Here is a 20,912-nt window from a genome sequence, read left to right on the forward strand (position 1 = left end):
AAAACTGGAATTCTGGCTAGGATTCTGGCATGTGGAATCAAAAACAGGTTTTATTGTTGTTTTTTGCTTTTTGTTTCTTTATTTTTCTTTCTCCTCCCTCCCTCCCTCTCTGACTCTGTCTCTCTCTCTCTCTCTCTCTCACTCACTCACTCACTGGGATCTCACTCTGTCACCCAGGCGGGAGTGCAATGGCATGATCACAGATAACTGCAGCCTCAATCTTCTTGGCTCAGGTGATCCTTCCATTTCAGCCTCTTGAGTAGCTGAGACTACAGGAGTGTGCCACCACCACAGACTAATTTTTCTTGTTTCATTTTTTTGTATTTAGAGACGAGGTCTTGCTGTGTTGCCTAGGCTGGCCTTAGACTCCCGGACTCAAGCAATCCTACCTCGGCCTCCCAAAGTGCTGAGGTTCCAGGCGTGAGCCATCATACCTGGCCTGTCTATAAATTTTAAGTGAGACCAGTCCTTATGGTTGTGTGTGTATTCAGCACTCTAGTTGTTCCAGGTTGAGATCTGGGTCCAACCAGGATTGGGGATTTTATCAGCCAGTATGTTGGAGGAAGAAAGAGGTAGGAGTGCTGTGAGCTGAGAGGAAGTGACCCCTAGAACCTGGGCCTGGTAAGGAGGCATGTGAGGGCATGAAGGTTTTGAGGGACAGTGAATAAAGACCCCACACTCAGTAGACTGGAGTTCTGATGGAGTCGAAGAATCATGAGCATCAGGGCACAGTGGAAGTGATCTGGAGAGCCAGAAAATGCCCTCCCGAGAATGGGCACTTGAAAATCGCCTTTCCAACCAGTTGGTGTCCTATTGGCTTTAGGGCTTTCCTGCATTTTCTCCATTTTCCTTGTACATTTCATTTTGGAGTATGGGCTGAAACTTAATTCTGTTGGGAGAGTCACAGAGCTGTGGGACTCACTGATGTAGTGTCAGACATGAAACTATATCAGGTCTCTTGAACAAATGGCAAAAAGAAGTGGAATCAAGCGATCATTTACCTCAGTTTTCTCATTTTCCAAAGGGAGAAACTGAGGCCCAGGGGAGTGAAATAATTCACCCATGATCACTCAGCAAAGTTGAAACTCAAATCCAGAGTCCTAACCTCAGAATTCAGTACACTCCATGTTAACCTCACACAGCCTCTCATACTCTATAAACATGGGCTTAGTAGCTTGGACCATCCACTCATTAAGCACCCTTGGATCTCTGATACTTCAGTGTCCCTCTGTCTTTCTTGTCACATATTCATCACAAGGTACCACATTTACAAAAAAAGAGCTGCCCTCTAAAAAGTCCCTGGAGATCTACGCAATTATTTGTTTCTCCTTCCGCACAACATTAAACCTATTTTATGAAAGTGTGAAGACTGGCTTAGCAAATACAATTCACACAGTAATCAGGGAGCCTTTGTAAAATTTGATGGCTCTTTAGTCTTGTTAAACAGTGTACAAAAATAACTAAGGTGGGATATTCAAGCCCAGTTCCTTTCTGCTAAAGACATTGGAATGTCTCACTAATGCTCAGTGTTCATCATTGGAAGACAAAGGGCCAACAAAGAGAGGAGGATATTATTTTTGTTTCACTGACTCCCACACATCTCTCCTTTTAATAGGATTTCTCTAGTAGTGACCATATCTTGGAGGGGAAGTAAAGACAACTTAGTGAGAAATCTAAACCTTAATAATGCTCACAATTTGGAGGGTAGCAAGATGTTACAAACATTCGAGAAACAGTAAAAAAAGTGCATCTAACCAGGTATCTTAAACCTGACTTTAAATCCTTGGTTCTGACACTCTGTCATAGCTATGTTTTCTAAGGCAATTCATTTAATCATTCTGTCCCTTAAGCTTCTTTTGCCTGTGAAATAAGGATCACGGTTCAGTGGGTTTTAAATGTCTCATACTTAATCTCTCTTTAAGGCTCAGTGGCATAAATTTGCAGAGGATCCATTTTCTAACTTACTCATTTCTAGAAAAATCCTCAAGCCCTATCTAATTCACCTATCCTATCAGGCCCCGCTTTCATTAACCCCCCAGGGGTTGCCAAAACTGAACAAAACATGTTAAATAAAACATAGTGTCACTCTGGGTTCCATGCTTTGGGAGGAATTTTCTAAACCTGTGTCACAAGTAATTCAAGTACATTAAATCATTGGTTATAAAAGAGATGTCCGTTTTGGATAGATAGTTCTGCAAGATACTTAGGGTCCTGCTAAACTCTGAGATTTAAGAACTCCATGACTCCATGGTATATATTAAGTAAGGCCAGTTAAGCTCATAGCCTTTGCTTTCTCTAAAGTGATCTTGGTACCTGAGACTTGTCTCAAAAGTGTTTTCTATGAGGGTAAGCTAGAAAAAGAATATGAGCAGCTGAGGTGGATAAATAGCTCCTTAAAATGTCTCTGCAATTGTGGTTTCAAAACTCTATATACACAGTTGTCAATCCCTCCTATCGACTGGCTCATAAAAAAGAGTGAGTTTTCATGCATATAAATTAGACCTTGAAAAAAACCCGACTTAAAAAATAGTACCTGTAAGATGAACCCTTGGTCCTCAAGTCAACTTTTCAAACAAGTTCCTTTCAAGAGATGGCAAATAAGCAGCTGATTTGTAGAAAAGGGTCCTTTTCTTGATTCTGCTCCCCACCAGCTCAGAGTATTTCTGTATCACCATGGGCCGTAGTTGTCTACGCCTTTCCTTAGTGACAAAGTAAAAGAAAAGACTACTTGTCATTTCATCATTAATTTCCTACGTTTCCTCTAGTCACTCCTTATGATCAAAGGGATATTGGCATGGCAATTTATTTATGTACCTAGAAAAATAATTTTAAAGCCCATATTGATTGAAAAAATAAAAATGGGTCTGTACTATTCATATCAGAGATGTGTTAATAGCCTTAAAAGATGAAATACATTGATGAAGAAAATGTGGTACATTTACACGATGGAATGTTATGCAGCCACAAAGAAAAATAAAATTATGAACTTTGCAGCAACCTGGGTGGAATTAGAGTCTGTAATACTCAGTGATTTATAACAGAAACAAAGATCTGAGTACCACATGTACTCACTCATAAGTGGACCTTGAATATTTATCATAATACCTAAGAAAGGGATTGACAGTAGTGGGATACTGCAGGGGGTGATGACACATAACATCAATAAGGGTACCAACACTTTACCTGTATGATGGCCACATATGTACCTGACCCTTATTTGTACCCCACATTTTAAAAATAAAATAATTTTTTTAAAAAGATGAAATACAAAATTTGACACTTGAGTAATGGGGAAAAATTAACTTCATTCTCTAAAGGAAGTAGAGGAGTGGTGGTAAGTCTTGCTGTGTAGATAATAAGAAATCATCCCAGAAAGTCACCATGTATGCGGGGCCCAGCAAATGATTATGTATATTAGTTAATATTATTTTCCCAGCATGAGTTTAGACACAAAAAATTAACCATTCCAAGTTGGGGAAAGGAACTTGAAAAATGACATTAAAGATTAAATGATTGTCTACAGGTGGTAGGAGTGTAGGAGATTTTTATTTGCTGAATCTCTATGCTTTTCAGTTTTCTAAAAATGACTGTGTATTTCTTTTATAAGAGAAGGATCTTTTAAAAAATGAATTAGAGAAAAATGTACCGCCTCCCATCTCTGATACTAAGCTTATAAAAGGAGACGGGTGCTCTGCTGGGCCTTTACGTACAGGATACAGGACAGAGAAGGGAGGAAGTAGCAGGCCATTATGGAAGCCTTGGGCTCTAGGCTTGCAAGTTTTCTCTGCAGCCACGGAAAAACTTTACAAACTATGAAAGAAAGAGCCTTCCTAGAATTATTGAGGTAACACATACGGTCTCACATTTGCTCAGGGGCTGGTTTCCTTAGACACTTTGTGTTAGGTTTGCATTGGCTTCTGGGGTCACGCACATCAAGCACTCAATAAATCCTTGTTAACTCATTTTAAATCGCAGTTGATTTTTCCAATAATCACCATTTCTTTGATAGGCTGGCCATGAAAATTAGAAATTTCAAAATTGTATGTAAAGATTTACCAAGTTGCCTCCTAAAAAAGGTACTCCCCTTCCCCACTTAGGATTGTTAAGTTCTCGCTTATTATTTAAGTTCTTGATTAATAGTGTCATGGTTGGTTGTATGCATAGATTTTTCCCTCTTCTCTTCTTATTTCTTGGTTCTTTTCTCATGTTCTTTTTTGCACAGAGTGGAGATTATATATATTTTAGGTCATAGTACTTAGTAGTTGCTCCATAAACAAATGGTGGTTATTGTTTTCTGTTCGGTCCCTCTTTTTATACAGCACTCTGTAATTTACAATGCACTGTCACAAACATGAGACATGCATGTGCAATCCTGGAACTGTTATTCCTACTTTATGGCTGAACAACTGAGGCCCAGAAAGATTAAATGATTTTTCTCACTGTAAAACAGCTGGAAGTATCAGCAGACTAGAGTCCAGCTCTTTTGTCTCCTGGCACATCTTGCCACTCTTGTACCATCTGTCACTTGTGCCGCCAGAAATATCCCCAGACAACACGGTAATGAGAAACAAACCTGAGGGGAAGAAGCCCGGGTTTTATTTGGGGCACCTAGCCTCTCTTTGCTCACCAAAGGACTTCTTATGTTACCATTTTGTAAGCCTAAGAGACCATTTGGGCAGTGACAGGGGAGGCACGACCAGGGAAGTCTTTCTGAACTTCAGGGGTTGCCTCAGGCTTGAGATCCACTGAGGGTTTAGGACTGAAGCAGTGGTTTTGTATAACGAAATTAATTAACCAGTAGATAATTTCCTGCAAGAAGGCAGAGGGCTGCTGCCTGTCAGATCCTCCTGGCCTGCTGCTGCAGAGTATTAGACATCAGTAGGTTGACAGAGCCATTTCTGTGGAAACTAGCTTATTATTTCTCTTGTGTTGAAACCCTACTGGTTCGTGGTCTGGGCTTCCATATATATACATAAAAAGAAAAATCCAACATATACCATACAAAGTACTCCTTTTTTCCTTGGAGTGAACAAAGCCCACCTAGCATCTAAGAATGTCAGCTCTCATTTATAGATACGAGCCATTTCCTTACCCAAGGTTCACATAAAAACTAAAAGCTTACAGTGTCATTTTAAAGTTGCAACACGGCTTACTCATTTCTGTTTCATTTTACGAAATTCATGAAATCCGTGACTTTGAAATCAACATTTTTCAGGGACTATTTTTTTTGTCAAGTTTGTTAAAAGCAGCTAGCCAGTGACACTCTTTCAGAGAGAACGGCTGCATTTTATAAAGGTTACAGTTTTCAAAAACAAGCAGTTTACTGGAAAGCAGAGAGCTGTCATTTCAAATGATGGTTTCTGGCACCTGTGTGAGCCAGGGAAGCTGTGTTGTGTCTTACTTTCTACTGACACAACATAGACAGCTCCCATGCTGGTTGGAGGGAAGATACACGCTATTTTGTCTTTCTCCCGTTTGGTAGGTGGCAACTTTCCAGCAAAACCCACATGGAAATAGTCCAGAGTGGATTGTCAGTCGATATGTTGATATATTGCTTCCTTGGTCCCTTTTCTCCCTTTTTGACCCCCAAGTAGGTTTGGTAGTTAAGGCTTCCACCCTGTCAGCTTTTGCATTCACTCTCCCTATAACTACAGACCATAAAATTGCTATTATGTTTGGGATGTGGTGGTCATTTCTCTTGAGTTGTTGTGAGGAAAAAAACCTGGATGATGCTTTCAAGCCCTTGGCCCAGTTCCTGACACATGGCTAGTTCTTGGTCTACAAGTGAATCTTCATGTTAGTGTGATTCCTTGGTCCTTGGTGAAAGAACAGAGCTTTGGCCCTGTAAAATCAAATTTCCAGAAATGAGAAGCACCAAAAGATGGGGCGGGAGGGACAGAGGAAGAGGGGACAGAGGAAGGGTGGAGGAGCTCAGAAGGCTCCTGTTTTGTTTTGTTTACAGATCCGTCCCTCACCATGGCCAGCATTGTATGGTCCTGCTTTCTGCATTCTGGTCCTCCTGTGAGCTCCCTGAAGTTACCCAGGGGCAGATCTCTCCTTGTGCCTTCCCTGACCTTCCCTCTTCAAATGAAAACCAGTGCTCGTGGAGTCCAAGGTGATTCCAAGCTCTTCCATGCCCATTGGTGTAGACACCTATCTTATATACCCCTGGCCTCTCCTACTCTATTTCATCTCCTTGTTTAGTCTCCATCCCAAACTGCCACAATGCTGCTCAAAAAAATGAGCAAAGGCAAGTGAGGAAACCAGGATATTGTGACATCCAAAAGATCTCGGTGACATACCCAACTGTTGAAAGATGAGATGAATGAGAAATAAGTGAGCACACAAGGTGGATTCCAACCCAGAAACTCTGGGACTTGAATAACATGTGTTGCAGTGAGTATCCCAGTGAATCTCTTACTGATTTAAAATGTCCCTGGTGGCTGGTAAACCAAAAGAAATTAGTGTTTGCTGATTAGCAGAGATCCAAATTTGCTATTGTTGTATTCAAGATCAAAGTGTCCAACTGGTAATAGTTAAAGATGCCTGACAAAAAACTACCCCCAAAGCTGGCAGAATTATATTTTACAATTATTTGATTGACAATTCCCATTGCAGTCACTATGGATACATTCACTAGTGTTCTGTGTGTAAAAGCCCTTTACAAGAATGGATATTAGCTGTATATTCTCCAGTAATCTAATATTAGTATACATACCAACCTAATTAGTACACACATATATAATATCCATTATATGATGTCTATATATCATTTAATAATATATAAGCTAATATATATTGGTGTATATATAATATCAATGTACTTACTTGCCTCAGAATAAATTAGAGCAAGGATGAAAAAAAGTGAGTGACAAAAATGACCACGCTAAACTTGCATTGTGGTATGAGCAGTTAACAAAGACATCTATCCAGATGACTGATTGCAGAAGCTCTGAAAAATTCTAAATTGGAATATTTTGAAATTAGTCCTCTGATTCAAAAGCAACCTAACAACCAATCACCAATGATGTGGCTAACTGACAAATGAGAATAATAAAGATATCATCAAGTGACTGAGAGACTATAAATCTCCAATTTGTGTCTAAATCTAGAAATTGTTTATTTTATTGCCAGTGTAATCCTAACTTGTAAATATGCAAAACAATTAAATGAAAATCCTTCAGCATCTACTGCAAATATCAAAACACAGTCCTGAGGAACACACAGCTGTAATTAAAATTAAAGGCCCTGGGGATGTTGTCTGGATCCCACCCTTAAAAAACACCATTAAAGTATGAAAAAAATGAAATCCTCCACAATTAACCTACGTACTCTAAGGCAAATATCTCATTATCCAAGCATTATCTTTGTGCCTCAGAAATAAAGGATTGTGTGTTTACTACCAAGCATAAATGACAAGAAAATGTATGGTTTCTTAAGAGAAAAGTTCCTCCTAAAAGAAATTAAAGTACTGAATCTATTTTTTAAAAAGAAATCTCATATGATGGCTATTATTCCATAACAGGCCTATTTCTCATATTCCAGTGGAGGCAGGGGACATTCCTCTCATCAGTTACAAAGAATAAAATTCCTTCTGTCTTATTCTTTGGGTTGGAATTCAGGTGGGATAATTAGGACATTCTTTCAGAATTCTACCAATCTCTTACAGACAATTTCTATAATTGTTCTAGGGATTTTTGTCATATCCTTTCTGCTTACTAGCAAATATAACCCAACATTACCTCATTCTGCTGCTTATACTGTGTGAAAGAGACTCTGTTCTGTTTTAAATGGGCAGGGACCAGATATCCATAAAGCATTATAATACTAATGAGAGTTATAAACACTTAACACTTATTCACCATTGGAAAGGTAATAGAGATCATAAGACATAAGAATATAATAGCCCAGTAAGTTGAATATTTCCACATGGAGTACTTTATTTGAGCAAATTTTGTATGCATGGCTTTGTGGCTATTTGGGGGATGTTCTTCTGTATTTCTCATTGAGGGTACTGTGGTCCTTTTGGGCAGCACAATTCATTGTTTCCTGACATGCTGTTGGCCACTAGAGTCTCCTCCACCTTTGCTCACTCCAAGCCAGTAGCACCCCCAGTTCTCATAACCCAAACCACTCACACACATTTCCTAATGCCTTCTAAAAGGTGGTACCTCTCCTGGTTGAGTACCACTGCCTGTGAGTCTAGTGCAGGACATGGAGAAAAGATTGAATCCCATTTGGAATTTCCAGAGGATAGATTATTAGAATTTGGGGACGATTTTGGCTGTGGAATTCTGAAAGAATAAACCTTTGGTATTATGATCTCCGATTCAGATTTAAAGTGTATCCACTCATATTTCATGCTATACCTTGGTTGCCCAGTGATTTAATGGTTAGCTGGTTAGCAGGTGCTAGGCTCAAAACAGCTTGCTGGACCAAAGAATGTTGCTGTAGCACTTACTAACCTTTGATCATCACTCCAGCTGACTCCCAGAAATGTTCTGAGGTTCCAGGAGTGGCTTCAGAAATTTAGTTTCCCTAAGAGAATCAGACTCTGATTCTATTTCTCTCTGCCTCAGCAACTCCTAGAAGAGGTGGAGTCCTCTGCTGGATGTGTCTTTGGAGTGGTTCTGTGGTGGCTCCTGGTAGGCTCCAGTGTATCACAAAGACCAGGCTAATGGGGTAGGGTGGTGGCCACGTGTGGGAATGAGTCACCCACTTTTTTTTTAACTAAAAAGATCTTGTGTCATTTGTCTTTAAGAGGTGTGTCTCTTTTGGAAATTTGTCTACATCATCTTCTCAGCAGATTTCTTTCAGAGTTACTTCAGTGGTTAATGGATTCTAACCATTTCCTTCTCTCTTAAAAAAAATAATAATTTTACTACAATTTGGGCTACATGTAAAATGAAACAGGAACATTAGCAAAGAATGTCTGATGTGTGTTTGTACTTCCCTGGTGAAACTGCCTAAGCATCTAATGGGACTCTCTCAACCCTTTTTTATCGACCCCATTATGTTTCCAAGGTCCAACAACCTTTCCTCAAGAACACTTCTCATGTATGTAATTACTTTCAACACTGTTGGAGGGAGTGAGGAAGAAAACGTTTTCCTCCTCCCCACTGAGAATCAGTAATGATTCTCAGGCCACTAGAGTCTCCACCTTTGCTCACTCTACACCAGTAGCATCTCCAGTTGTCATAACCCATCGTCATTGTTATACACTGACAATAAACAATCTGAAAAGGAAATAAGGAAAACAATTCCATTTACAATAGCATCATAAAGAATAAAATACCTAATAATTAGCTTAACAAAGGAAGTAAAAGACTTGTTCCAGCAGCCCCCAATCTTTTTGTCATCAGGGACTGGTTTCATGGAAGACAGTTTTTTTCTACAGACAGGGGAAGGAAAGTGTGTGTTGGAGGGATCATCAGGCATTAGATTCTCATAAGGAACATGCAAGCTAGATCCCTTGCATACGCAATTCACAATAGGGTTCACACTTCTATGAAAATCTAATGCCATAGCTGATCTGACAGGAGGCAGAGCTCTGCTAATTGGCCACTCACCTTCTGCTATGTGGTCCGGTTCCAATCAGGCCACAGACTGGTATTGATCTGCAGTCTGGGGTTTGGGGATCCCTGACATATTCAGTGAAAACTAAAAATCATTGCTGAAAGAAATTAAAGAATATATAAACAAATGGAAAAAAGACATCCCATGTTAATAGAGTAGAAAACTTGATACTGTTAAAATGCCAACACTATGCCGGGCTCGGTGGCTCAGCCTGTAATCCCGCACCTTTGGGAGGCTGAGGTGATTGGATTGCCTGAGCCCGCGGGTTCGAGACCCGCCTGACCTCATCTCTACAATAAATTAAAAAAAAAATCAGCCGGGTGTGGTAGCGCATACCTGTAATTCCGGCTACTCGGAAGGCTGAGGTGGAAGGATTGCCGGAGCCCAGCAGGTCGAGGCTGCGGTGGCCGGGAGCAGCCACTGCACCCCCGTCTGGGTGACAGAGTGAGACTCCAACTCAAAAAAAAAAAATGCCAACACTATCCAAAGCAATCTACAGATTTGGTGCAATCCCTGTCAAAATACCAACAATTTTTTTTTTCAGAAATAGAAAAATTCGTCCTAAAATTCATATGGAATCTTAGGAGACCACAAATAGCCAAAACAATCTTGAAAAAGAACAACTTCCTGATTTCAAAACTTCTATAAAACTATGGTAATGACATAGTGTGACTCTAGCATAAAGAGAGACAATCCTCATATAGACTAATGGAACTGAATAGAGAGCCCAGAAATAAACGCTTCCATATATGGTGAAATGACGTTTGACGATGGTTCCAAGATCATTTGTCTTAGTTTGGTCTGCTGTCACAAAAATACTATTGATTGGGTGGTTTAAAGAACAAATCTTTATTTCTTCACAGTTCTAAAGGCTAGAAGTCCAAGATCAAGGTGCCAGCATGGTCAGTTTCTCTTCCTAGTTTGTAGACGGCTATCTTTCCCCGTTTTCTCACATAACTGAGAGAGAGGGAAAGATCATTTCTCTTCTGTCTCTTCCTATAAGAGCACTAATCCCATTCATGAGGATTCTACCCATGTGACCTATGATATTTAACTCTATTTCTAAATACCATTATCCTGGGGATTAAGCTTCAACATATGAATCTCAGTCCATAATTCAATGGGGGAAAGAATTATCTTTTCAACGAAAGGTACTGGGAGAACTGGGTATCCACAGACAAAAGAATAAAGTTGTACCTAAACCCATGAACAAAAATGAATTCAAAATGGATGAAAGACATAAACACAAGAGCTAAACTTATAAAACTCTTGGAAGAAACCACAGGTTTCAGAAGGCTGAGGTGGAAGGATCGCCGGAGTCCAGCAGGTCAAGGCTGCGGTGGCCGGGAGTGGCCACTGCACTCCAGTATGGGCGACAGAGTGAGACTCGAACTCAAAAAAAAAAAAAAAGAAAAGAAAACACAGGGCAAAGGCTTCATGATATTTTCTATATGTGATACCAGAGACCCACAGACAACACAACCAAAAATAGACAAATTGGACTTCATACAAAGTTAAAATTTTTGTACTTCAATGAACAGTTTATCAGAGCAAAGTAGCAGCCTGCAGAATGGGAGAAAATATTTGTGAAACACATATCTAAGAAGGGATTAATATCCTGAATATATAGAGATTCTTAAAACTCAACAACAGCAAAACAATTCATTTCAAAAATGGACAATGAGCTTGAACAGACATTTCTCCAAAGAAGATATGTGAATGACCAATAAACACATGAAAAGATGCTCAACATCATTAATCATTAGGGAAATGCAAATGTAAACCACAATGAGACACCTCCTCATACTCATTGCAATGGATTCTATTAAGAGAGAAAAAAAAGAGCTGGGCTCGGTGGCTCAGCCTGTAATCCCGCACCTTTGGGAGGCTGAGGTGAGTGGATTGCCTGAGCCCGCGGGTTCGAGACCCGCCTGGGCAGGTTAGACCTCATCTCTACAATAAATAAAAAAATTAGCGGGCGTGGTAGCGTCCGCCTATAATTCCTTGGAAGGCTGAGGTGGAAGGATCACCGGAGCCCAGCAGGTCCAGGCTGCGGTGGCCGGGAGCGGCCACTGCATTCCAGTCTGGGCGACAGTGAGACTCCAACTCAAAAAAAAAAAAAAAAAAAAGATAGACTCTTCAACACATGTTGGGATCATTTCATATGCATATGTAAAAATATTTACACTATTCAGAAAAGATTTAACTAAAACTATGAAACTGTAACCATCCTAGGAAAAAATATATAAGAAAAGATTTTTTTATGTTGATCTTGAAAATGATTTATTGGATCTTAACACCAAAAATACAGGCAACTAAAGCCAAAAATACAAGTGGGACCACATCAAACTAAAAATCGTCAGTGCAGCAAAATAATATATAAACAAGGTAAGAAAATAAAGTAACTTACAGAATTGGAGACAATATTTGCAAACCATATAGTTGATAAGAGGCTAATATCCAAAATATTTTTTAAAACTCTAACTCAGTAGCAAATGAACAAATAAAATAAACAACAAATAACTGAATAAAATGAGCAAATGATATAAGCATACATTTCTCCAATGAGGATATGCATATAATCAACAAATGTATGAAAAGATTCTCAACATCACTAATCATCACATGGAAGGCAAAACCATACACATCAGGAGATCCACCATCAAAAAAAAAGATAAATGTTGGTAAGTATATATGGAAAGTTGAATTCTTGTACAACATTGTGAAAATGTAAAATGTTGCAGTTCCTATAGAAAATAGTATGAAGATTATTAAAATGTGAAAAATAGAATTAGTATATGATCCAGTAAAGCCACTTCTAAATATGTATTCAAAAAAATAAAATTTGAATCTCGAAGTGATATATGCACCTTAATGTTTTTCACTGTAGCCAAGATGTGTTAGAAACATAAATTCTATCAATGTAAATGGATAAAGAAATGTACTATGTACATGCAATGAATTATTATTCAGTCATAAAAAGAACATTTTGCTATATGTGACAGGATATGTAAACTTGAAAAACATTATGCCAAGAAAGAATCACAAAATAATAAAGACTCCTTATTTCTACTTACATAAGTTATCGTAAAATAACCAAATTCATAGAAGCAGAAAATAGAAATATGTCTGCCAGGGTCTGGGTGGGGGGAAAAGTGTAGAGTTCCTACCAACAGGTTGTTATATAAATTGTGATACATAAATGATATAAATTCAGTTGTGATATAAATTTGAGAATTCTGCTGTATTGAACTTATAGTTAACAATACTGCACTGTACACGTAACAAATGTTTAAAAGGGTAGATCTTGTATTATCTATTCTTATCACAGTAAAAAACAAACAAACAAACAAAAAACAAGCAAAAAATAAAACTCCAAATATTAGAGTATGAAATTAGTAATAGTAGCCGGGCTCGGTGGCTCAGCCTGTTAACCCACACTTTGGGAGACTGAAGTGAGTGGATTGCCTGGGCCTGTGGGTTCGAGACCTGCCTGGGCAACTCGGTGAGACCTCATCTCTACAGTAAATCAAAAAATCAACTGGGCGTGGTAGCACATGCCTGTAATTCCGGCTACTTGGAAGGCTGAGGCGGAAGGATCGCCGGAGCCCAGCAGGTCGAGGCTGTGGTTTCCGGGAGCGGCCACTGCACTCCAGTCTGGGCGACAGAGTGAGACTCCAACTCAAAAAAAAAATAAAAAAAGAGAGAAAAAAAAACCCAGAAAATAGCAAGTGTTAGCAAGGATGTGGAGAAATTGCAACCCTTGTCCACTGTTGGTAGGAATGTAAAATAGTATAGCCACAATAAAAAGCCATTATAGTGGTTCCTCAAAAAAATTAAAAATAAAATTACCATATAACCTGGAAATTCCACTTCCGGGTATATACCCAAAAGAACTGAAAGCAGGGTCCTGAAAAGATATTTGAACACCCATGTTCTTATCAGAGTTTTTCATAGTAGCTAAAATGTGAAAGCAGCCAAAGTGCCATCAATAGATAAATGGTTAAAGAAATTGTGTTATATACACACAATGGAATTATTCTGCCTTAAAAAGGAAGGATTCTCTGACATAGTTCATATATGGAAGAAACTTGAAAACATCATACCAAGTGAAATAAGCTAGTCACAAAAAGATAAATACTGTATGATTCTACTTATATGAGATAGAAAAAAGTAGTCAAATTCATAGAGACAAAAAATAAAATTGTTGTTGCCAGGGGTTGAGAGGAGAAGGGAATTGGAAGTTATTGTTTAATGATTATGGGATTTCAGTTTTGTAAGTTATAAGGACTTCTTGATACTATTGGAACTATATGTTTTTAAATGGTTAAAATAGTAAATTTTATGTTGTATATTTTACCACAATAAAAATGTCAGGAAAAAATCAGTGATGATGTAGAGATTCTTTTACAGTAGGTAAAGATAGTCAAATATAAGAGTGACTTTTCTTCTCTTCCTCTTACATTGTAGTTATATTTTTGTTCATTTGTTTTTGCGATAGTTGACTTTGGGCTTGGAAGAGTTCAAATAAACTCAAATATAGAGGTATATCGCTTGGTGTTTCAGGAAATAACTAGAAAGCATGGATGCATACATGTTATCTTTCATAATACAGACAAAGCCACTTGCTTCTAGGGTGCCACAGGTTTAACATTTTGTGGTGTATAAGGTTTCTTCTGCTTGACCATCAAATTCTGCATAAATCATAACATGAGCAAAGGGCTTGCAAGGAAATGAATTTCAGAAAATTATGATCTAGAAGATCTAGAAACACGGTATTTAAAATTGGACTTTTGTGATTCACAGTAGGGGTGGGGAAGGTTTTCTGTTGTGGACCACGCTCATGGATAGAAAAATAGATGAGGGCAAATCAAAAGCAACTAACAACTTATATTCAGATATAAGTTGTTTGATGTAGGAGAAAAGTGGAAGAAAGAGAAAGTGTTAAGAACATAGGTGGGATAATTCAGTGAATTCCGGGAAATCTATATATGTACAGTCTCCATTAGGGCTGGCTTAAAAGAGAAAGAAAAAGAAACTGGTTACAAAAAAAGAAGAAAAAAACGATTGGGGGTAAAGGAGTGAAGCACCCAAAAACTGATATTGGAGAAGGGAGTACATACATTAATTCACATTTTCTCCATGCTGCCTCTCTCTGCCCCAAGTGTTTCCAACTGCAGTCACCTCAGCTCTACTCCTAACCAATGACTGGGCGCTATTTTCTTTCTTCCATCCTACTCCTTCATTGGTTGACTCTACTCTCTGGTGTTTCAGGAAATAGCTAGAAAGCATGAATGCATGCATGTTGTTGTCTTTTATAGCATAGACAAAGCCACTTGCTTCTAGGATACCATGAGTTTAATATTTTGTTAAAACTAAAGAGCTTTTTACTATTATATTTGCCTTCCTCCTCCAAGTAACTTGAAATCAAGAATGGACTCAGTGTCAATTTTCCTTGAATCTCACCATTTGCCCAAATGCCACAGTCACCTTTTAGGAAAATAAGTACTTCTTTAGAACACTGGTCTAGGACTCGGCAGGTCTTCCATTTTTCAAGAACGGGGTTTCTTTGTTGCTTTTATGGGAAAACAACTGGATGTGAAAAGGGAGGAAATTCATTAACTGATTCTAAAAGTGACACTGGACTTTGCCTGGGTCACATGGCAAAATAAGAACATTCAGAACATAGCTGCCTAAAACTAGGAGCACAAACCAAAGCCTATGTTCATTTACTTTTTCTTGTAAGTACATTTAGGTTTCAAATGTGTTTTCTCCCCTTCACTTCTAAAGTCCTACCCTACCCTCTTCATTCCCCTATCAACTCCCCACCTTTCTGCTTCCCTTCCCTGCCTGAACAGAGATCTTCCATGGTAAATGGAATAACACTCCCATCCCAAAGATGTTCATGTCCCAGTTCCCAGAACCTGTAAATCCATTATATTGCATGACAAAGAAGTCAGGTTGCAGTTGGAATTAAGGTTGTTCACTGCTACCCTAAAGTAGAGAGATTATCCTTGGATCCTTAAAAGTAGAAGAGATGGACAAAAGAGAAATCAGAGTCAGAAGGAGAAGTGACTTTAGAAGAGGTCATAGTGATATGATGTGAAAAGGATTCTGCTCACCTTTGCCAGCTTTGAAGATGGAGGAAAGAGTCATGAGCCAAGGAATGCCAGCAACCTCTAGAGACTAGAAAAGAAAAGGAAATGGATTCTCTCATAGAGCCTTAAGAAGGAACACGGCACTATTACACCTTGATTTTAGCACAGCCATGAAATCAGACTAATGATCTCCAGAACTCTAAGATAATAAGTTTGTATTATTTAAGCCCCAACATTTGTAGTAATATGTTCCAGCACAATAGAACTAAGACATCTTCTATCCCTGCCTCCTAGGACACATACTTCCCTTTACAGTTGAATGAAAATAATAGGTCACTTAATCAGGTCATAGCAAGTTTGTTGGCGAATGAAAGAGAAACCTTTAATGGTGATATAAATAAGATAGGCACTTATTTCTCTTTCCTATCAAAGGTGGCCAGTCCACAGCTGGCATAGTGTCTTCACAGAGTCAGTAAAGATCCAGATCCTTCCTGCTTACCCGAGTGTGGCTGTCATTCTAGAGGTTTAAGATCGACTACCATGGTCAACACAGATGCCCTCTAGGCTAGTAGCAGGTGGAAGGAAAGGCAAGGGGTACAACGTCACCCTTCAAGAACATTTCTGTTTTTATCTCATTGACCAAAACTTAGTCATGTAACTAACTATACCTAGCTATAAGGGAGGATTGGAAATGTATCTTTCAGCAAAATATACCTCATTAAAATTCAGAATTCTTGTGGTCTCTGTTACAAAGGAAAAAAACAGTATTGGAAGAGGTATTAGGAAGAGGTATTGAAAGACAAGATGTGTTCTCTGCCACAGGTCACTGTCATCTGGTATAGATTCAAGTACAGAAAAGTAGCTGGCCAGTTTCCCAAAGCTCCCTCAGGCCTAGAGGATTTGGTAATTTTATGATCATTCCAATGTGATGGATTAATTCTACTTTGGCAGAAACATTGGCTACGCAGACAGAACAGGGTTCAGGGTCATGGCTGCTTCCAGTTTTGAATGAATGAAAGAGTTAGGCTATCCTATCTGTTTAGTCAATACTCTTATCTTGGTCCTGTGAAGTCTTTCTAGGCTGTTAGATGTTTGTTTAATTGTGTGGGGGGGAGATATAATTTCCCTGTGGGGCTGAGATGATTGGGTCCGTAACCATGCTGATGAAATCATAATGGCTAAAGTCTCCTTTTATTTTTGTGCTTTTACATGTAATTCTTCCTCCCTTCATCTTCAAGAGTACAAAGTAGAGTTCAGATAAATTTGTGACTTCAAAAATTCCTTCAATCTTCCCTCCCATTTTATTGTCTCCAAACTCTTTGAAAATAAATTGAGAGAACAGTTAATTATCCTCCAATGTATTCTGTAAGTGCTGCTGGTGGGCTTATTTTGCGGTCTTCTTTATAAAATAACACTCTAGGAAGGGACTTGTATGTTTACAGAGGTTATACATAATTTCTGTTGTCTTGAGGAATTAGATATCAAGAAATAACTACTAAAGGAGATCATTTATAGACTTGCTGTTTTAGTAATTAAAACAAAAAGTGTTTCTTGATTTTAGTGGGCAGGTAAAAAAATATATATATACAGAATTTGTTACGGGTTATTCTTCTTTCCCCAGGTTTTGTGTTTTCTCTTTCCTTTTTAAAATAAGTAACCTCATCCTACTTCATCCCTAGATAAAAAAAGATTTCCCAAAGCTAGCAGAAGTCACGGTTCTTGATACAATGCCTTCAAAACAAGATCCCACTAGCACTGACTGAGGCAGTGTTTAATGCTTCTTGTTTCTTGGGTCATGCACTTTGGTCAAATTGATGTTCTTCAATATTGCTACACTATTGGTTGTTGATGACCTCAAGGGGCATATTTACATAGTTGGTCTGAAGTAGCATATGGCACCTTGACATAGAGCAAGACCTGTTCAGAATGTGGGGGAAATGAGCACTGAAAATAAAATAGGGTACTTTCCAAGATGAACAACAAGAATAAAATGAAATGGTGTGTCAAGAAAGGATTAGAAGAGAAATGAACTTGGGATAAAACTTGAAGAGCATGGGAAGCACAGATTGGGGGGGTCTGGCAGAGCCAGACAAAGAAACCATCTCATAATCCACCTCCGTACAGAACTCCACTCCCGAAACATTTATGTTCCATTTCCATATTTATTAAAGTAATACGTTTGTTATACTTAATTTAGAGTGACACTGGTGAGCCAATTGATGTGTTTAACAATTTAAACATGGCATTCCCTCCCCCTTGACATGATAGACGTGTTCCTGAAGAACTGTAAGTAATGTAGATAGTTGTGAATCAAGCCATATTTCAAAGAGAGTGGGGGAAGGATGTCTATTTACAACAATGCTGGACTAAGTGACACTGGAAAGCCAAGCCTCCTATTTCAGTATCTCTGCAATATAATCGATTGAGGTGGCCACTATTAACCAGGAAAGTAGGGTTGAGCCCATCAGGAGAACATTGAAGACGATGTCTTTTCTTTTTTTTATTTTTTGAGGCAGGGTCTTGCTCTGTAACCCAGGCTGGAGTACAGTGACACAATCAAGGCTCACCATAGCCTCGACCTTCTAGGCTCAGGTGATCCTCCCGCCTCAGTTGCCCAAGTAGCAGGGACTGCAAGTGTACACCACAACACTTTGCTATCTTTTTTTTTTTTGGTAGAAATGAGTTCTTGCTATGTTGCCCTGGCTGGTCTTGAACTCCTTGGTTTAAGCAATCCTCCTGCCTCAGTCTCCCAGAGTAGTGGGATTACAGGCGTAAGCCACCATGTCCAGCCTTTAAAAATGGTGTCTTTAGTTCTGAAGGTATTTATAATTTACCATTCATTCCTCTGCTCACCCTTCACTCATCCTCTGAGGGCACTGAAAACAGTATCTGACAATAGCAACTCCCAATAAACAACAACAGTAATAATACACACTACCACCCTTCCCATTTTTTAAATAAATTAAGATAATTTAGTGTCTTGCTTTCTTAATGTGGCAGCATGTTTTATTCTACATGCTTTGGTAGATAGTCTTCTTTTTTTCTTCTTCTTTAAAAAAGAGATCGGGGAGGTGGGGAGAGTTGGAGAATCAAGCGTCATTATGGTCTGCCTGCCCATCAGACGTAGTGTTGCCTGGGGCTGTGGAGGGCTGGAGGTGCCAGGCCTGTCTGAAGCCACTGTTCTGAGATTCCCCACTTGTGATAAACCTGTACATTTGGTGACTCATGACTTCTCTCATATATTTGTCCACTTTGTTTTCTTTCCTAGTGTGTCTGAAAACCCCTCCCAGCACTCCGATGGCCAGCAACAACACCGCCAGCATAGCACAAGCCAGGAAGCTGGTAGAGCAGCTTAAGATGGAAGCCAACATCGACAGGATAAAGGTGAGGACAATCTAACCCCCACGCTTCATCTAGCCTGATTGTAAAGAGCACAGTTTGCAGGCATCTTGTCAATTGACTGCTCTTCCATAGAGAGAGATGAAACCAGGGATGACAGGAAAGTACCTTCATGATTAGGTAGCAAGTAGAATTTTTCATTTTTCTAATGTGTCTTTGCCTCCTCTCCAGCATAAAATGATAGAATAAATCAAAACTGGCTCTCCATGGAGTTAAAAACAAAATAACAACAAAACCAAAAAGCAAGGCTAAATTCCAACCGAATAAATCGGAGAACACATAAAACATATCAGTCCATCAGTTCACCTCCCTTACCTTGTGGAGACCCTGGTCTCATTTGGGTTTCAACTTTTTCTGTCCTGATTCACGTTATAAGGTTAAGTGCCCGTCTTTTGTATCTACCCCTGCTATTCATCATTGCAGGTTATTTGTTTTCTCTTCTTTATTCTTTATTGGTTGTTTTTTTTTCCTGCAAAACACAAAAGTCACACCTAGTCTTCCTAAGGAGTCAAACAACATAGAGGTGTAATAAAAGTTCATAGTCTCTGTCTTTCTTTCTCTCACTCTCTAGACCTAACCTGACAGCTTTGCCGTAAGTTGAAGCTAATTCACACTGAACCAAGACTTCAAAATCCAAACCCTTTGTTGGCAGATTTCAATGAAAAGTTGGCTGGCACAGGGTCATTATTAATAGATAGTTATGACAGGGTGATAAAGTGAAATTTTGTCAGCCATCAAAATTTTACCCAATCACTTTATGAAGTGCAACTCAGAAATGTATCTCATTTTATTGAAAGGAAACTAGAGCAATCTTTCAAATGCCTTTTTATTTTTATTTTTATTTTTTTGAGTTGGAGTCTCACTCTGTTGCCCAGGCTGGAGTGCAGTGGCCGCTCCCGGCCCCAGCAGCCTCGACCTGCTGGGCTCCGGTGATCCTTCCGCCTCAGCCTTCCGAGTAGCCGGAATTACAGGCATGCGCTACCACGCCCGGCTGATTTTTTGATTTATTGTAGAGATGAGGTCTCGCTGCCCAGGTGGGTCTCGAACCTGCGGGCTCAGGCAATCCACTCACCTCAGCCTCCCAAAGGCACAGGATTACAGGCTGAGCCACCGAGCCCGGCTCAAATGCCTTTTTAAACTAGAATATTTTTTCTATTTCCTTCATAACTGACTCAGAAACATGGGCAATCCAGTCATCCCTTGGAGTGTGAAAGGGTCAGTAAACTTTAACTTATGAGCCAAATCCAGCCCACTGCCTATTTTTATAATAGAGTTTTATTGGAACATATTCATTTACCTATTGTCAATGTTGTTCACCCTTCAACAGTAGAAGAGAATACTTGTAACAAGGACCATGTGATCCAGAAAGCTAAACTAACTTTCCACCAGGTGGGGTGGCACACGCCTGTAATCCCAGCACTTTGGGAGACCGAGGCAGGAGGATTTCTTGAGCCCAGAAGTTTGAGAACAGCCTGGGCAACATAGTAAGACCATATCTCTACAAAATAGCAAAACAAATTAGCTGGGTGTGATGGCAGGTGCCTGTAGTTCCAGCTACTCAGGAGACTGAGGCAGAAGGATTACCTGAACCCAGGGGGTTGGCCCTTTACAAAAAGTTTGCTGATTCCTCCATCTAGAGCAATGGTTCTCAGACCATCTGTGCATTTAAAACATCCAGAGAGTTCTAAAAAAGGACCAATTCCTAAACCAATTTAATTCGAATCTCTTGGGGGTATAATCCAGATATTAGTATTCTTTTTAATTCTCAGTTACTTCCACTGTATAATTATATTAGTCTGATTTGTGATTGCTATAAAAAAAAATACCCGAGCCTGGGTA

The 20,912-nt window shown here is 39.2% G+C and overlaps 1 protein-coding gene across 3 annotated transcripts in view; it reads left to right on the forward strand.

Annotated features, from left to right (window-relative positions):
* Positions 1 to 20,912, forward strand: part of GNG2 (G protein subunit gamma 2) — a 125,402-nt gene that overhangs the window by 86,828 nt on the left and 17,662 nt on the right. For 2 of the 3 annotated variants that reach the window (XM_008070511.2, XM_008070512.2), the window contains one exon: positions 18,943 to 19,058. In XM_008070511.2, the coding sequence (XP_008068702.1) occupies positions 18,972 to 19,058 (87 nt within the window). In that variant the 5' untranslated portion in view covers positions 18,943 to 18,971. Of the gene's footprint in view, positions 1 to 6,040; positions 6,116 to 18,942; positions 19,059 to 20,912 lie in introns of those variants that run through there. The other variant, XM_008070510.1, reaches the window with a different exon arrangement.

The sequence above is a fragment of the Carlito syrichta genome, unplaced genomic scaffold (genome assembly GCF_000164805.1).
Source record: "Carlito syrichta isolate Samal-C Ts95f unplaced genomic scaffold, Tarsius_syrichta-2.0.1 Scaffold313468, whole genome shotgun sequence".
Classification (NCBI taxonomy): domain Eukaryota; kingdom Metazoa; phylum Chordata; class Mammalia; order Primates; family Tarsiidae; genus Carlito; species Carlito syrichta.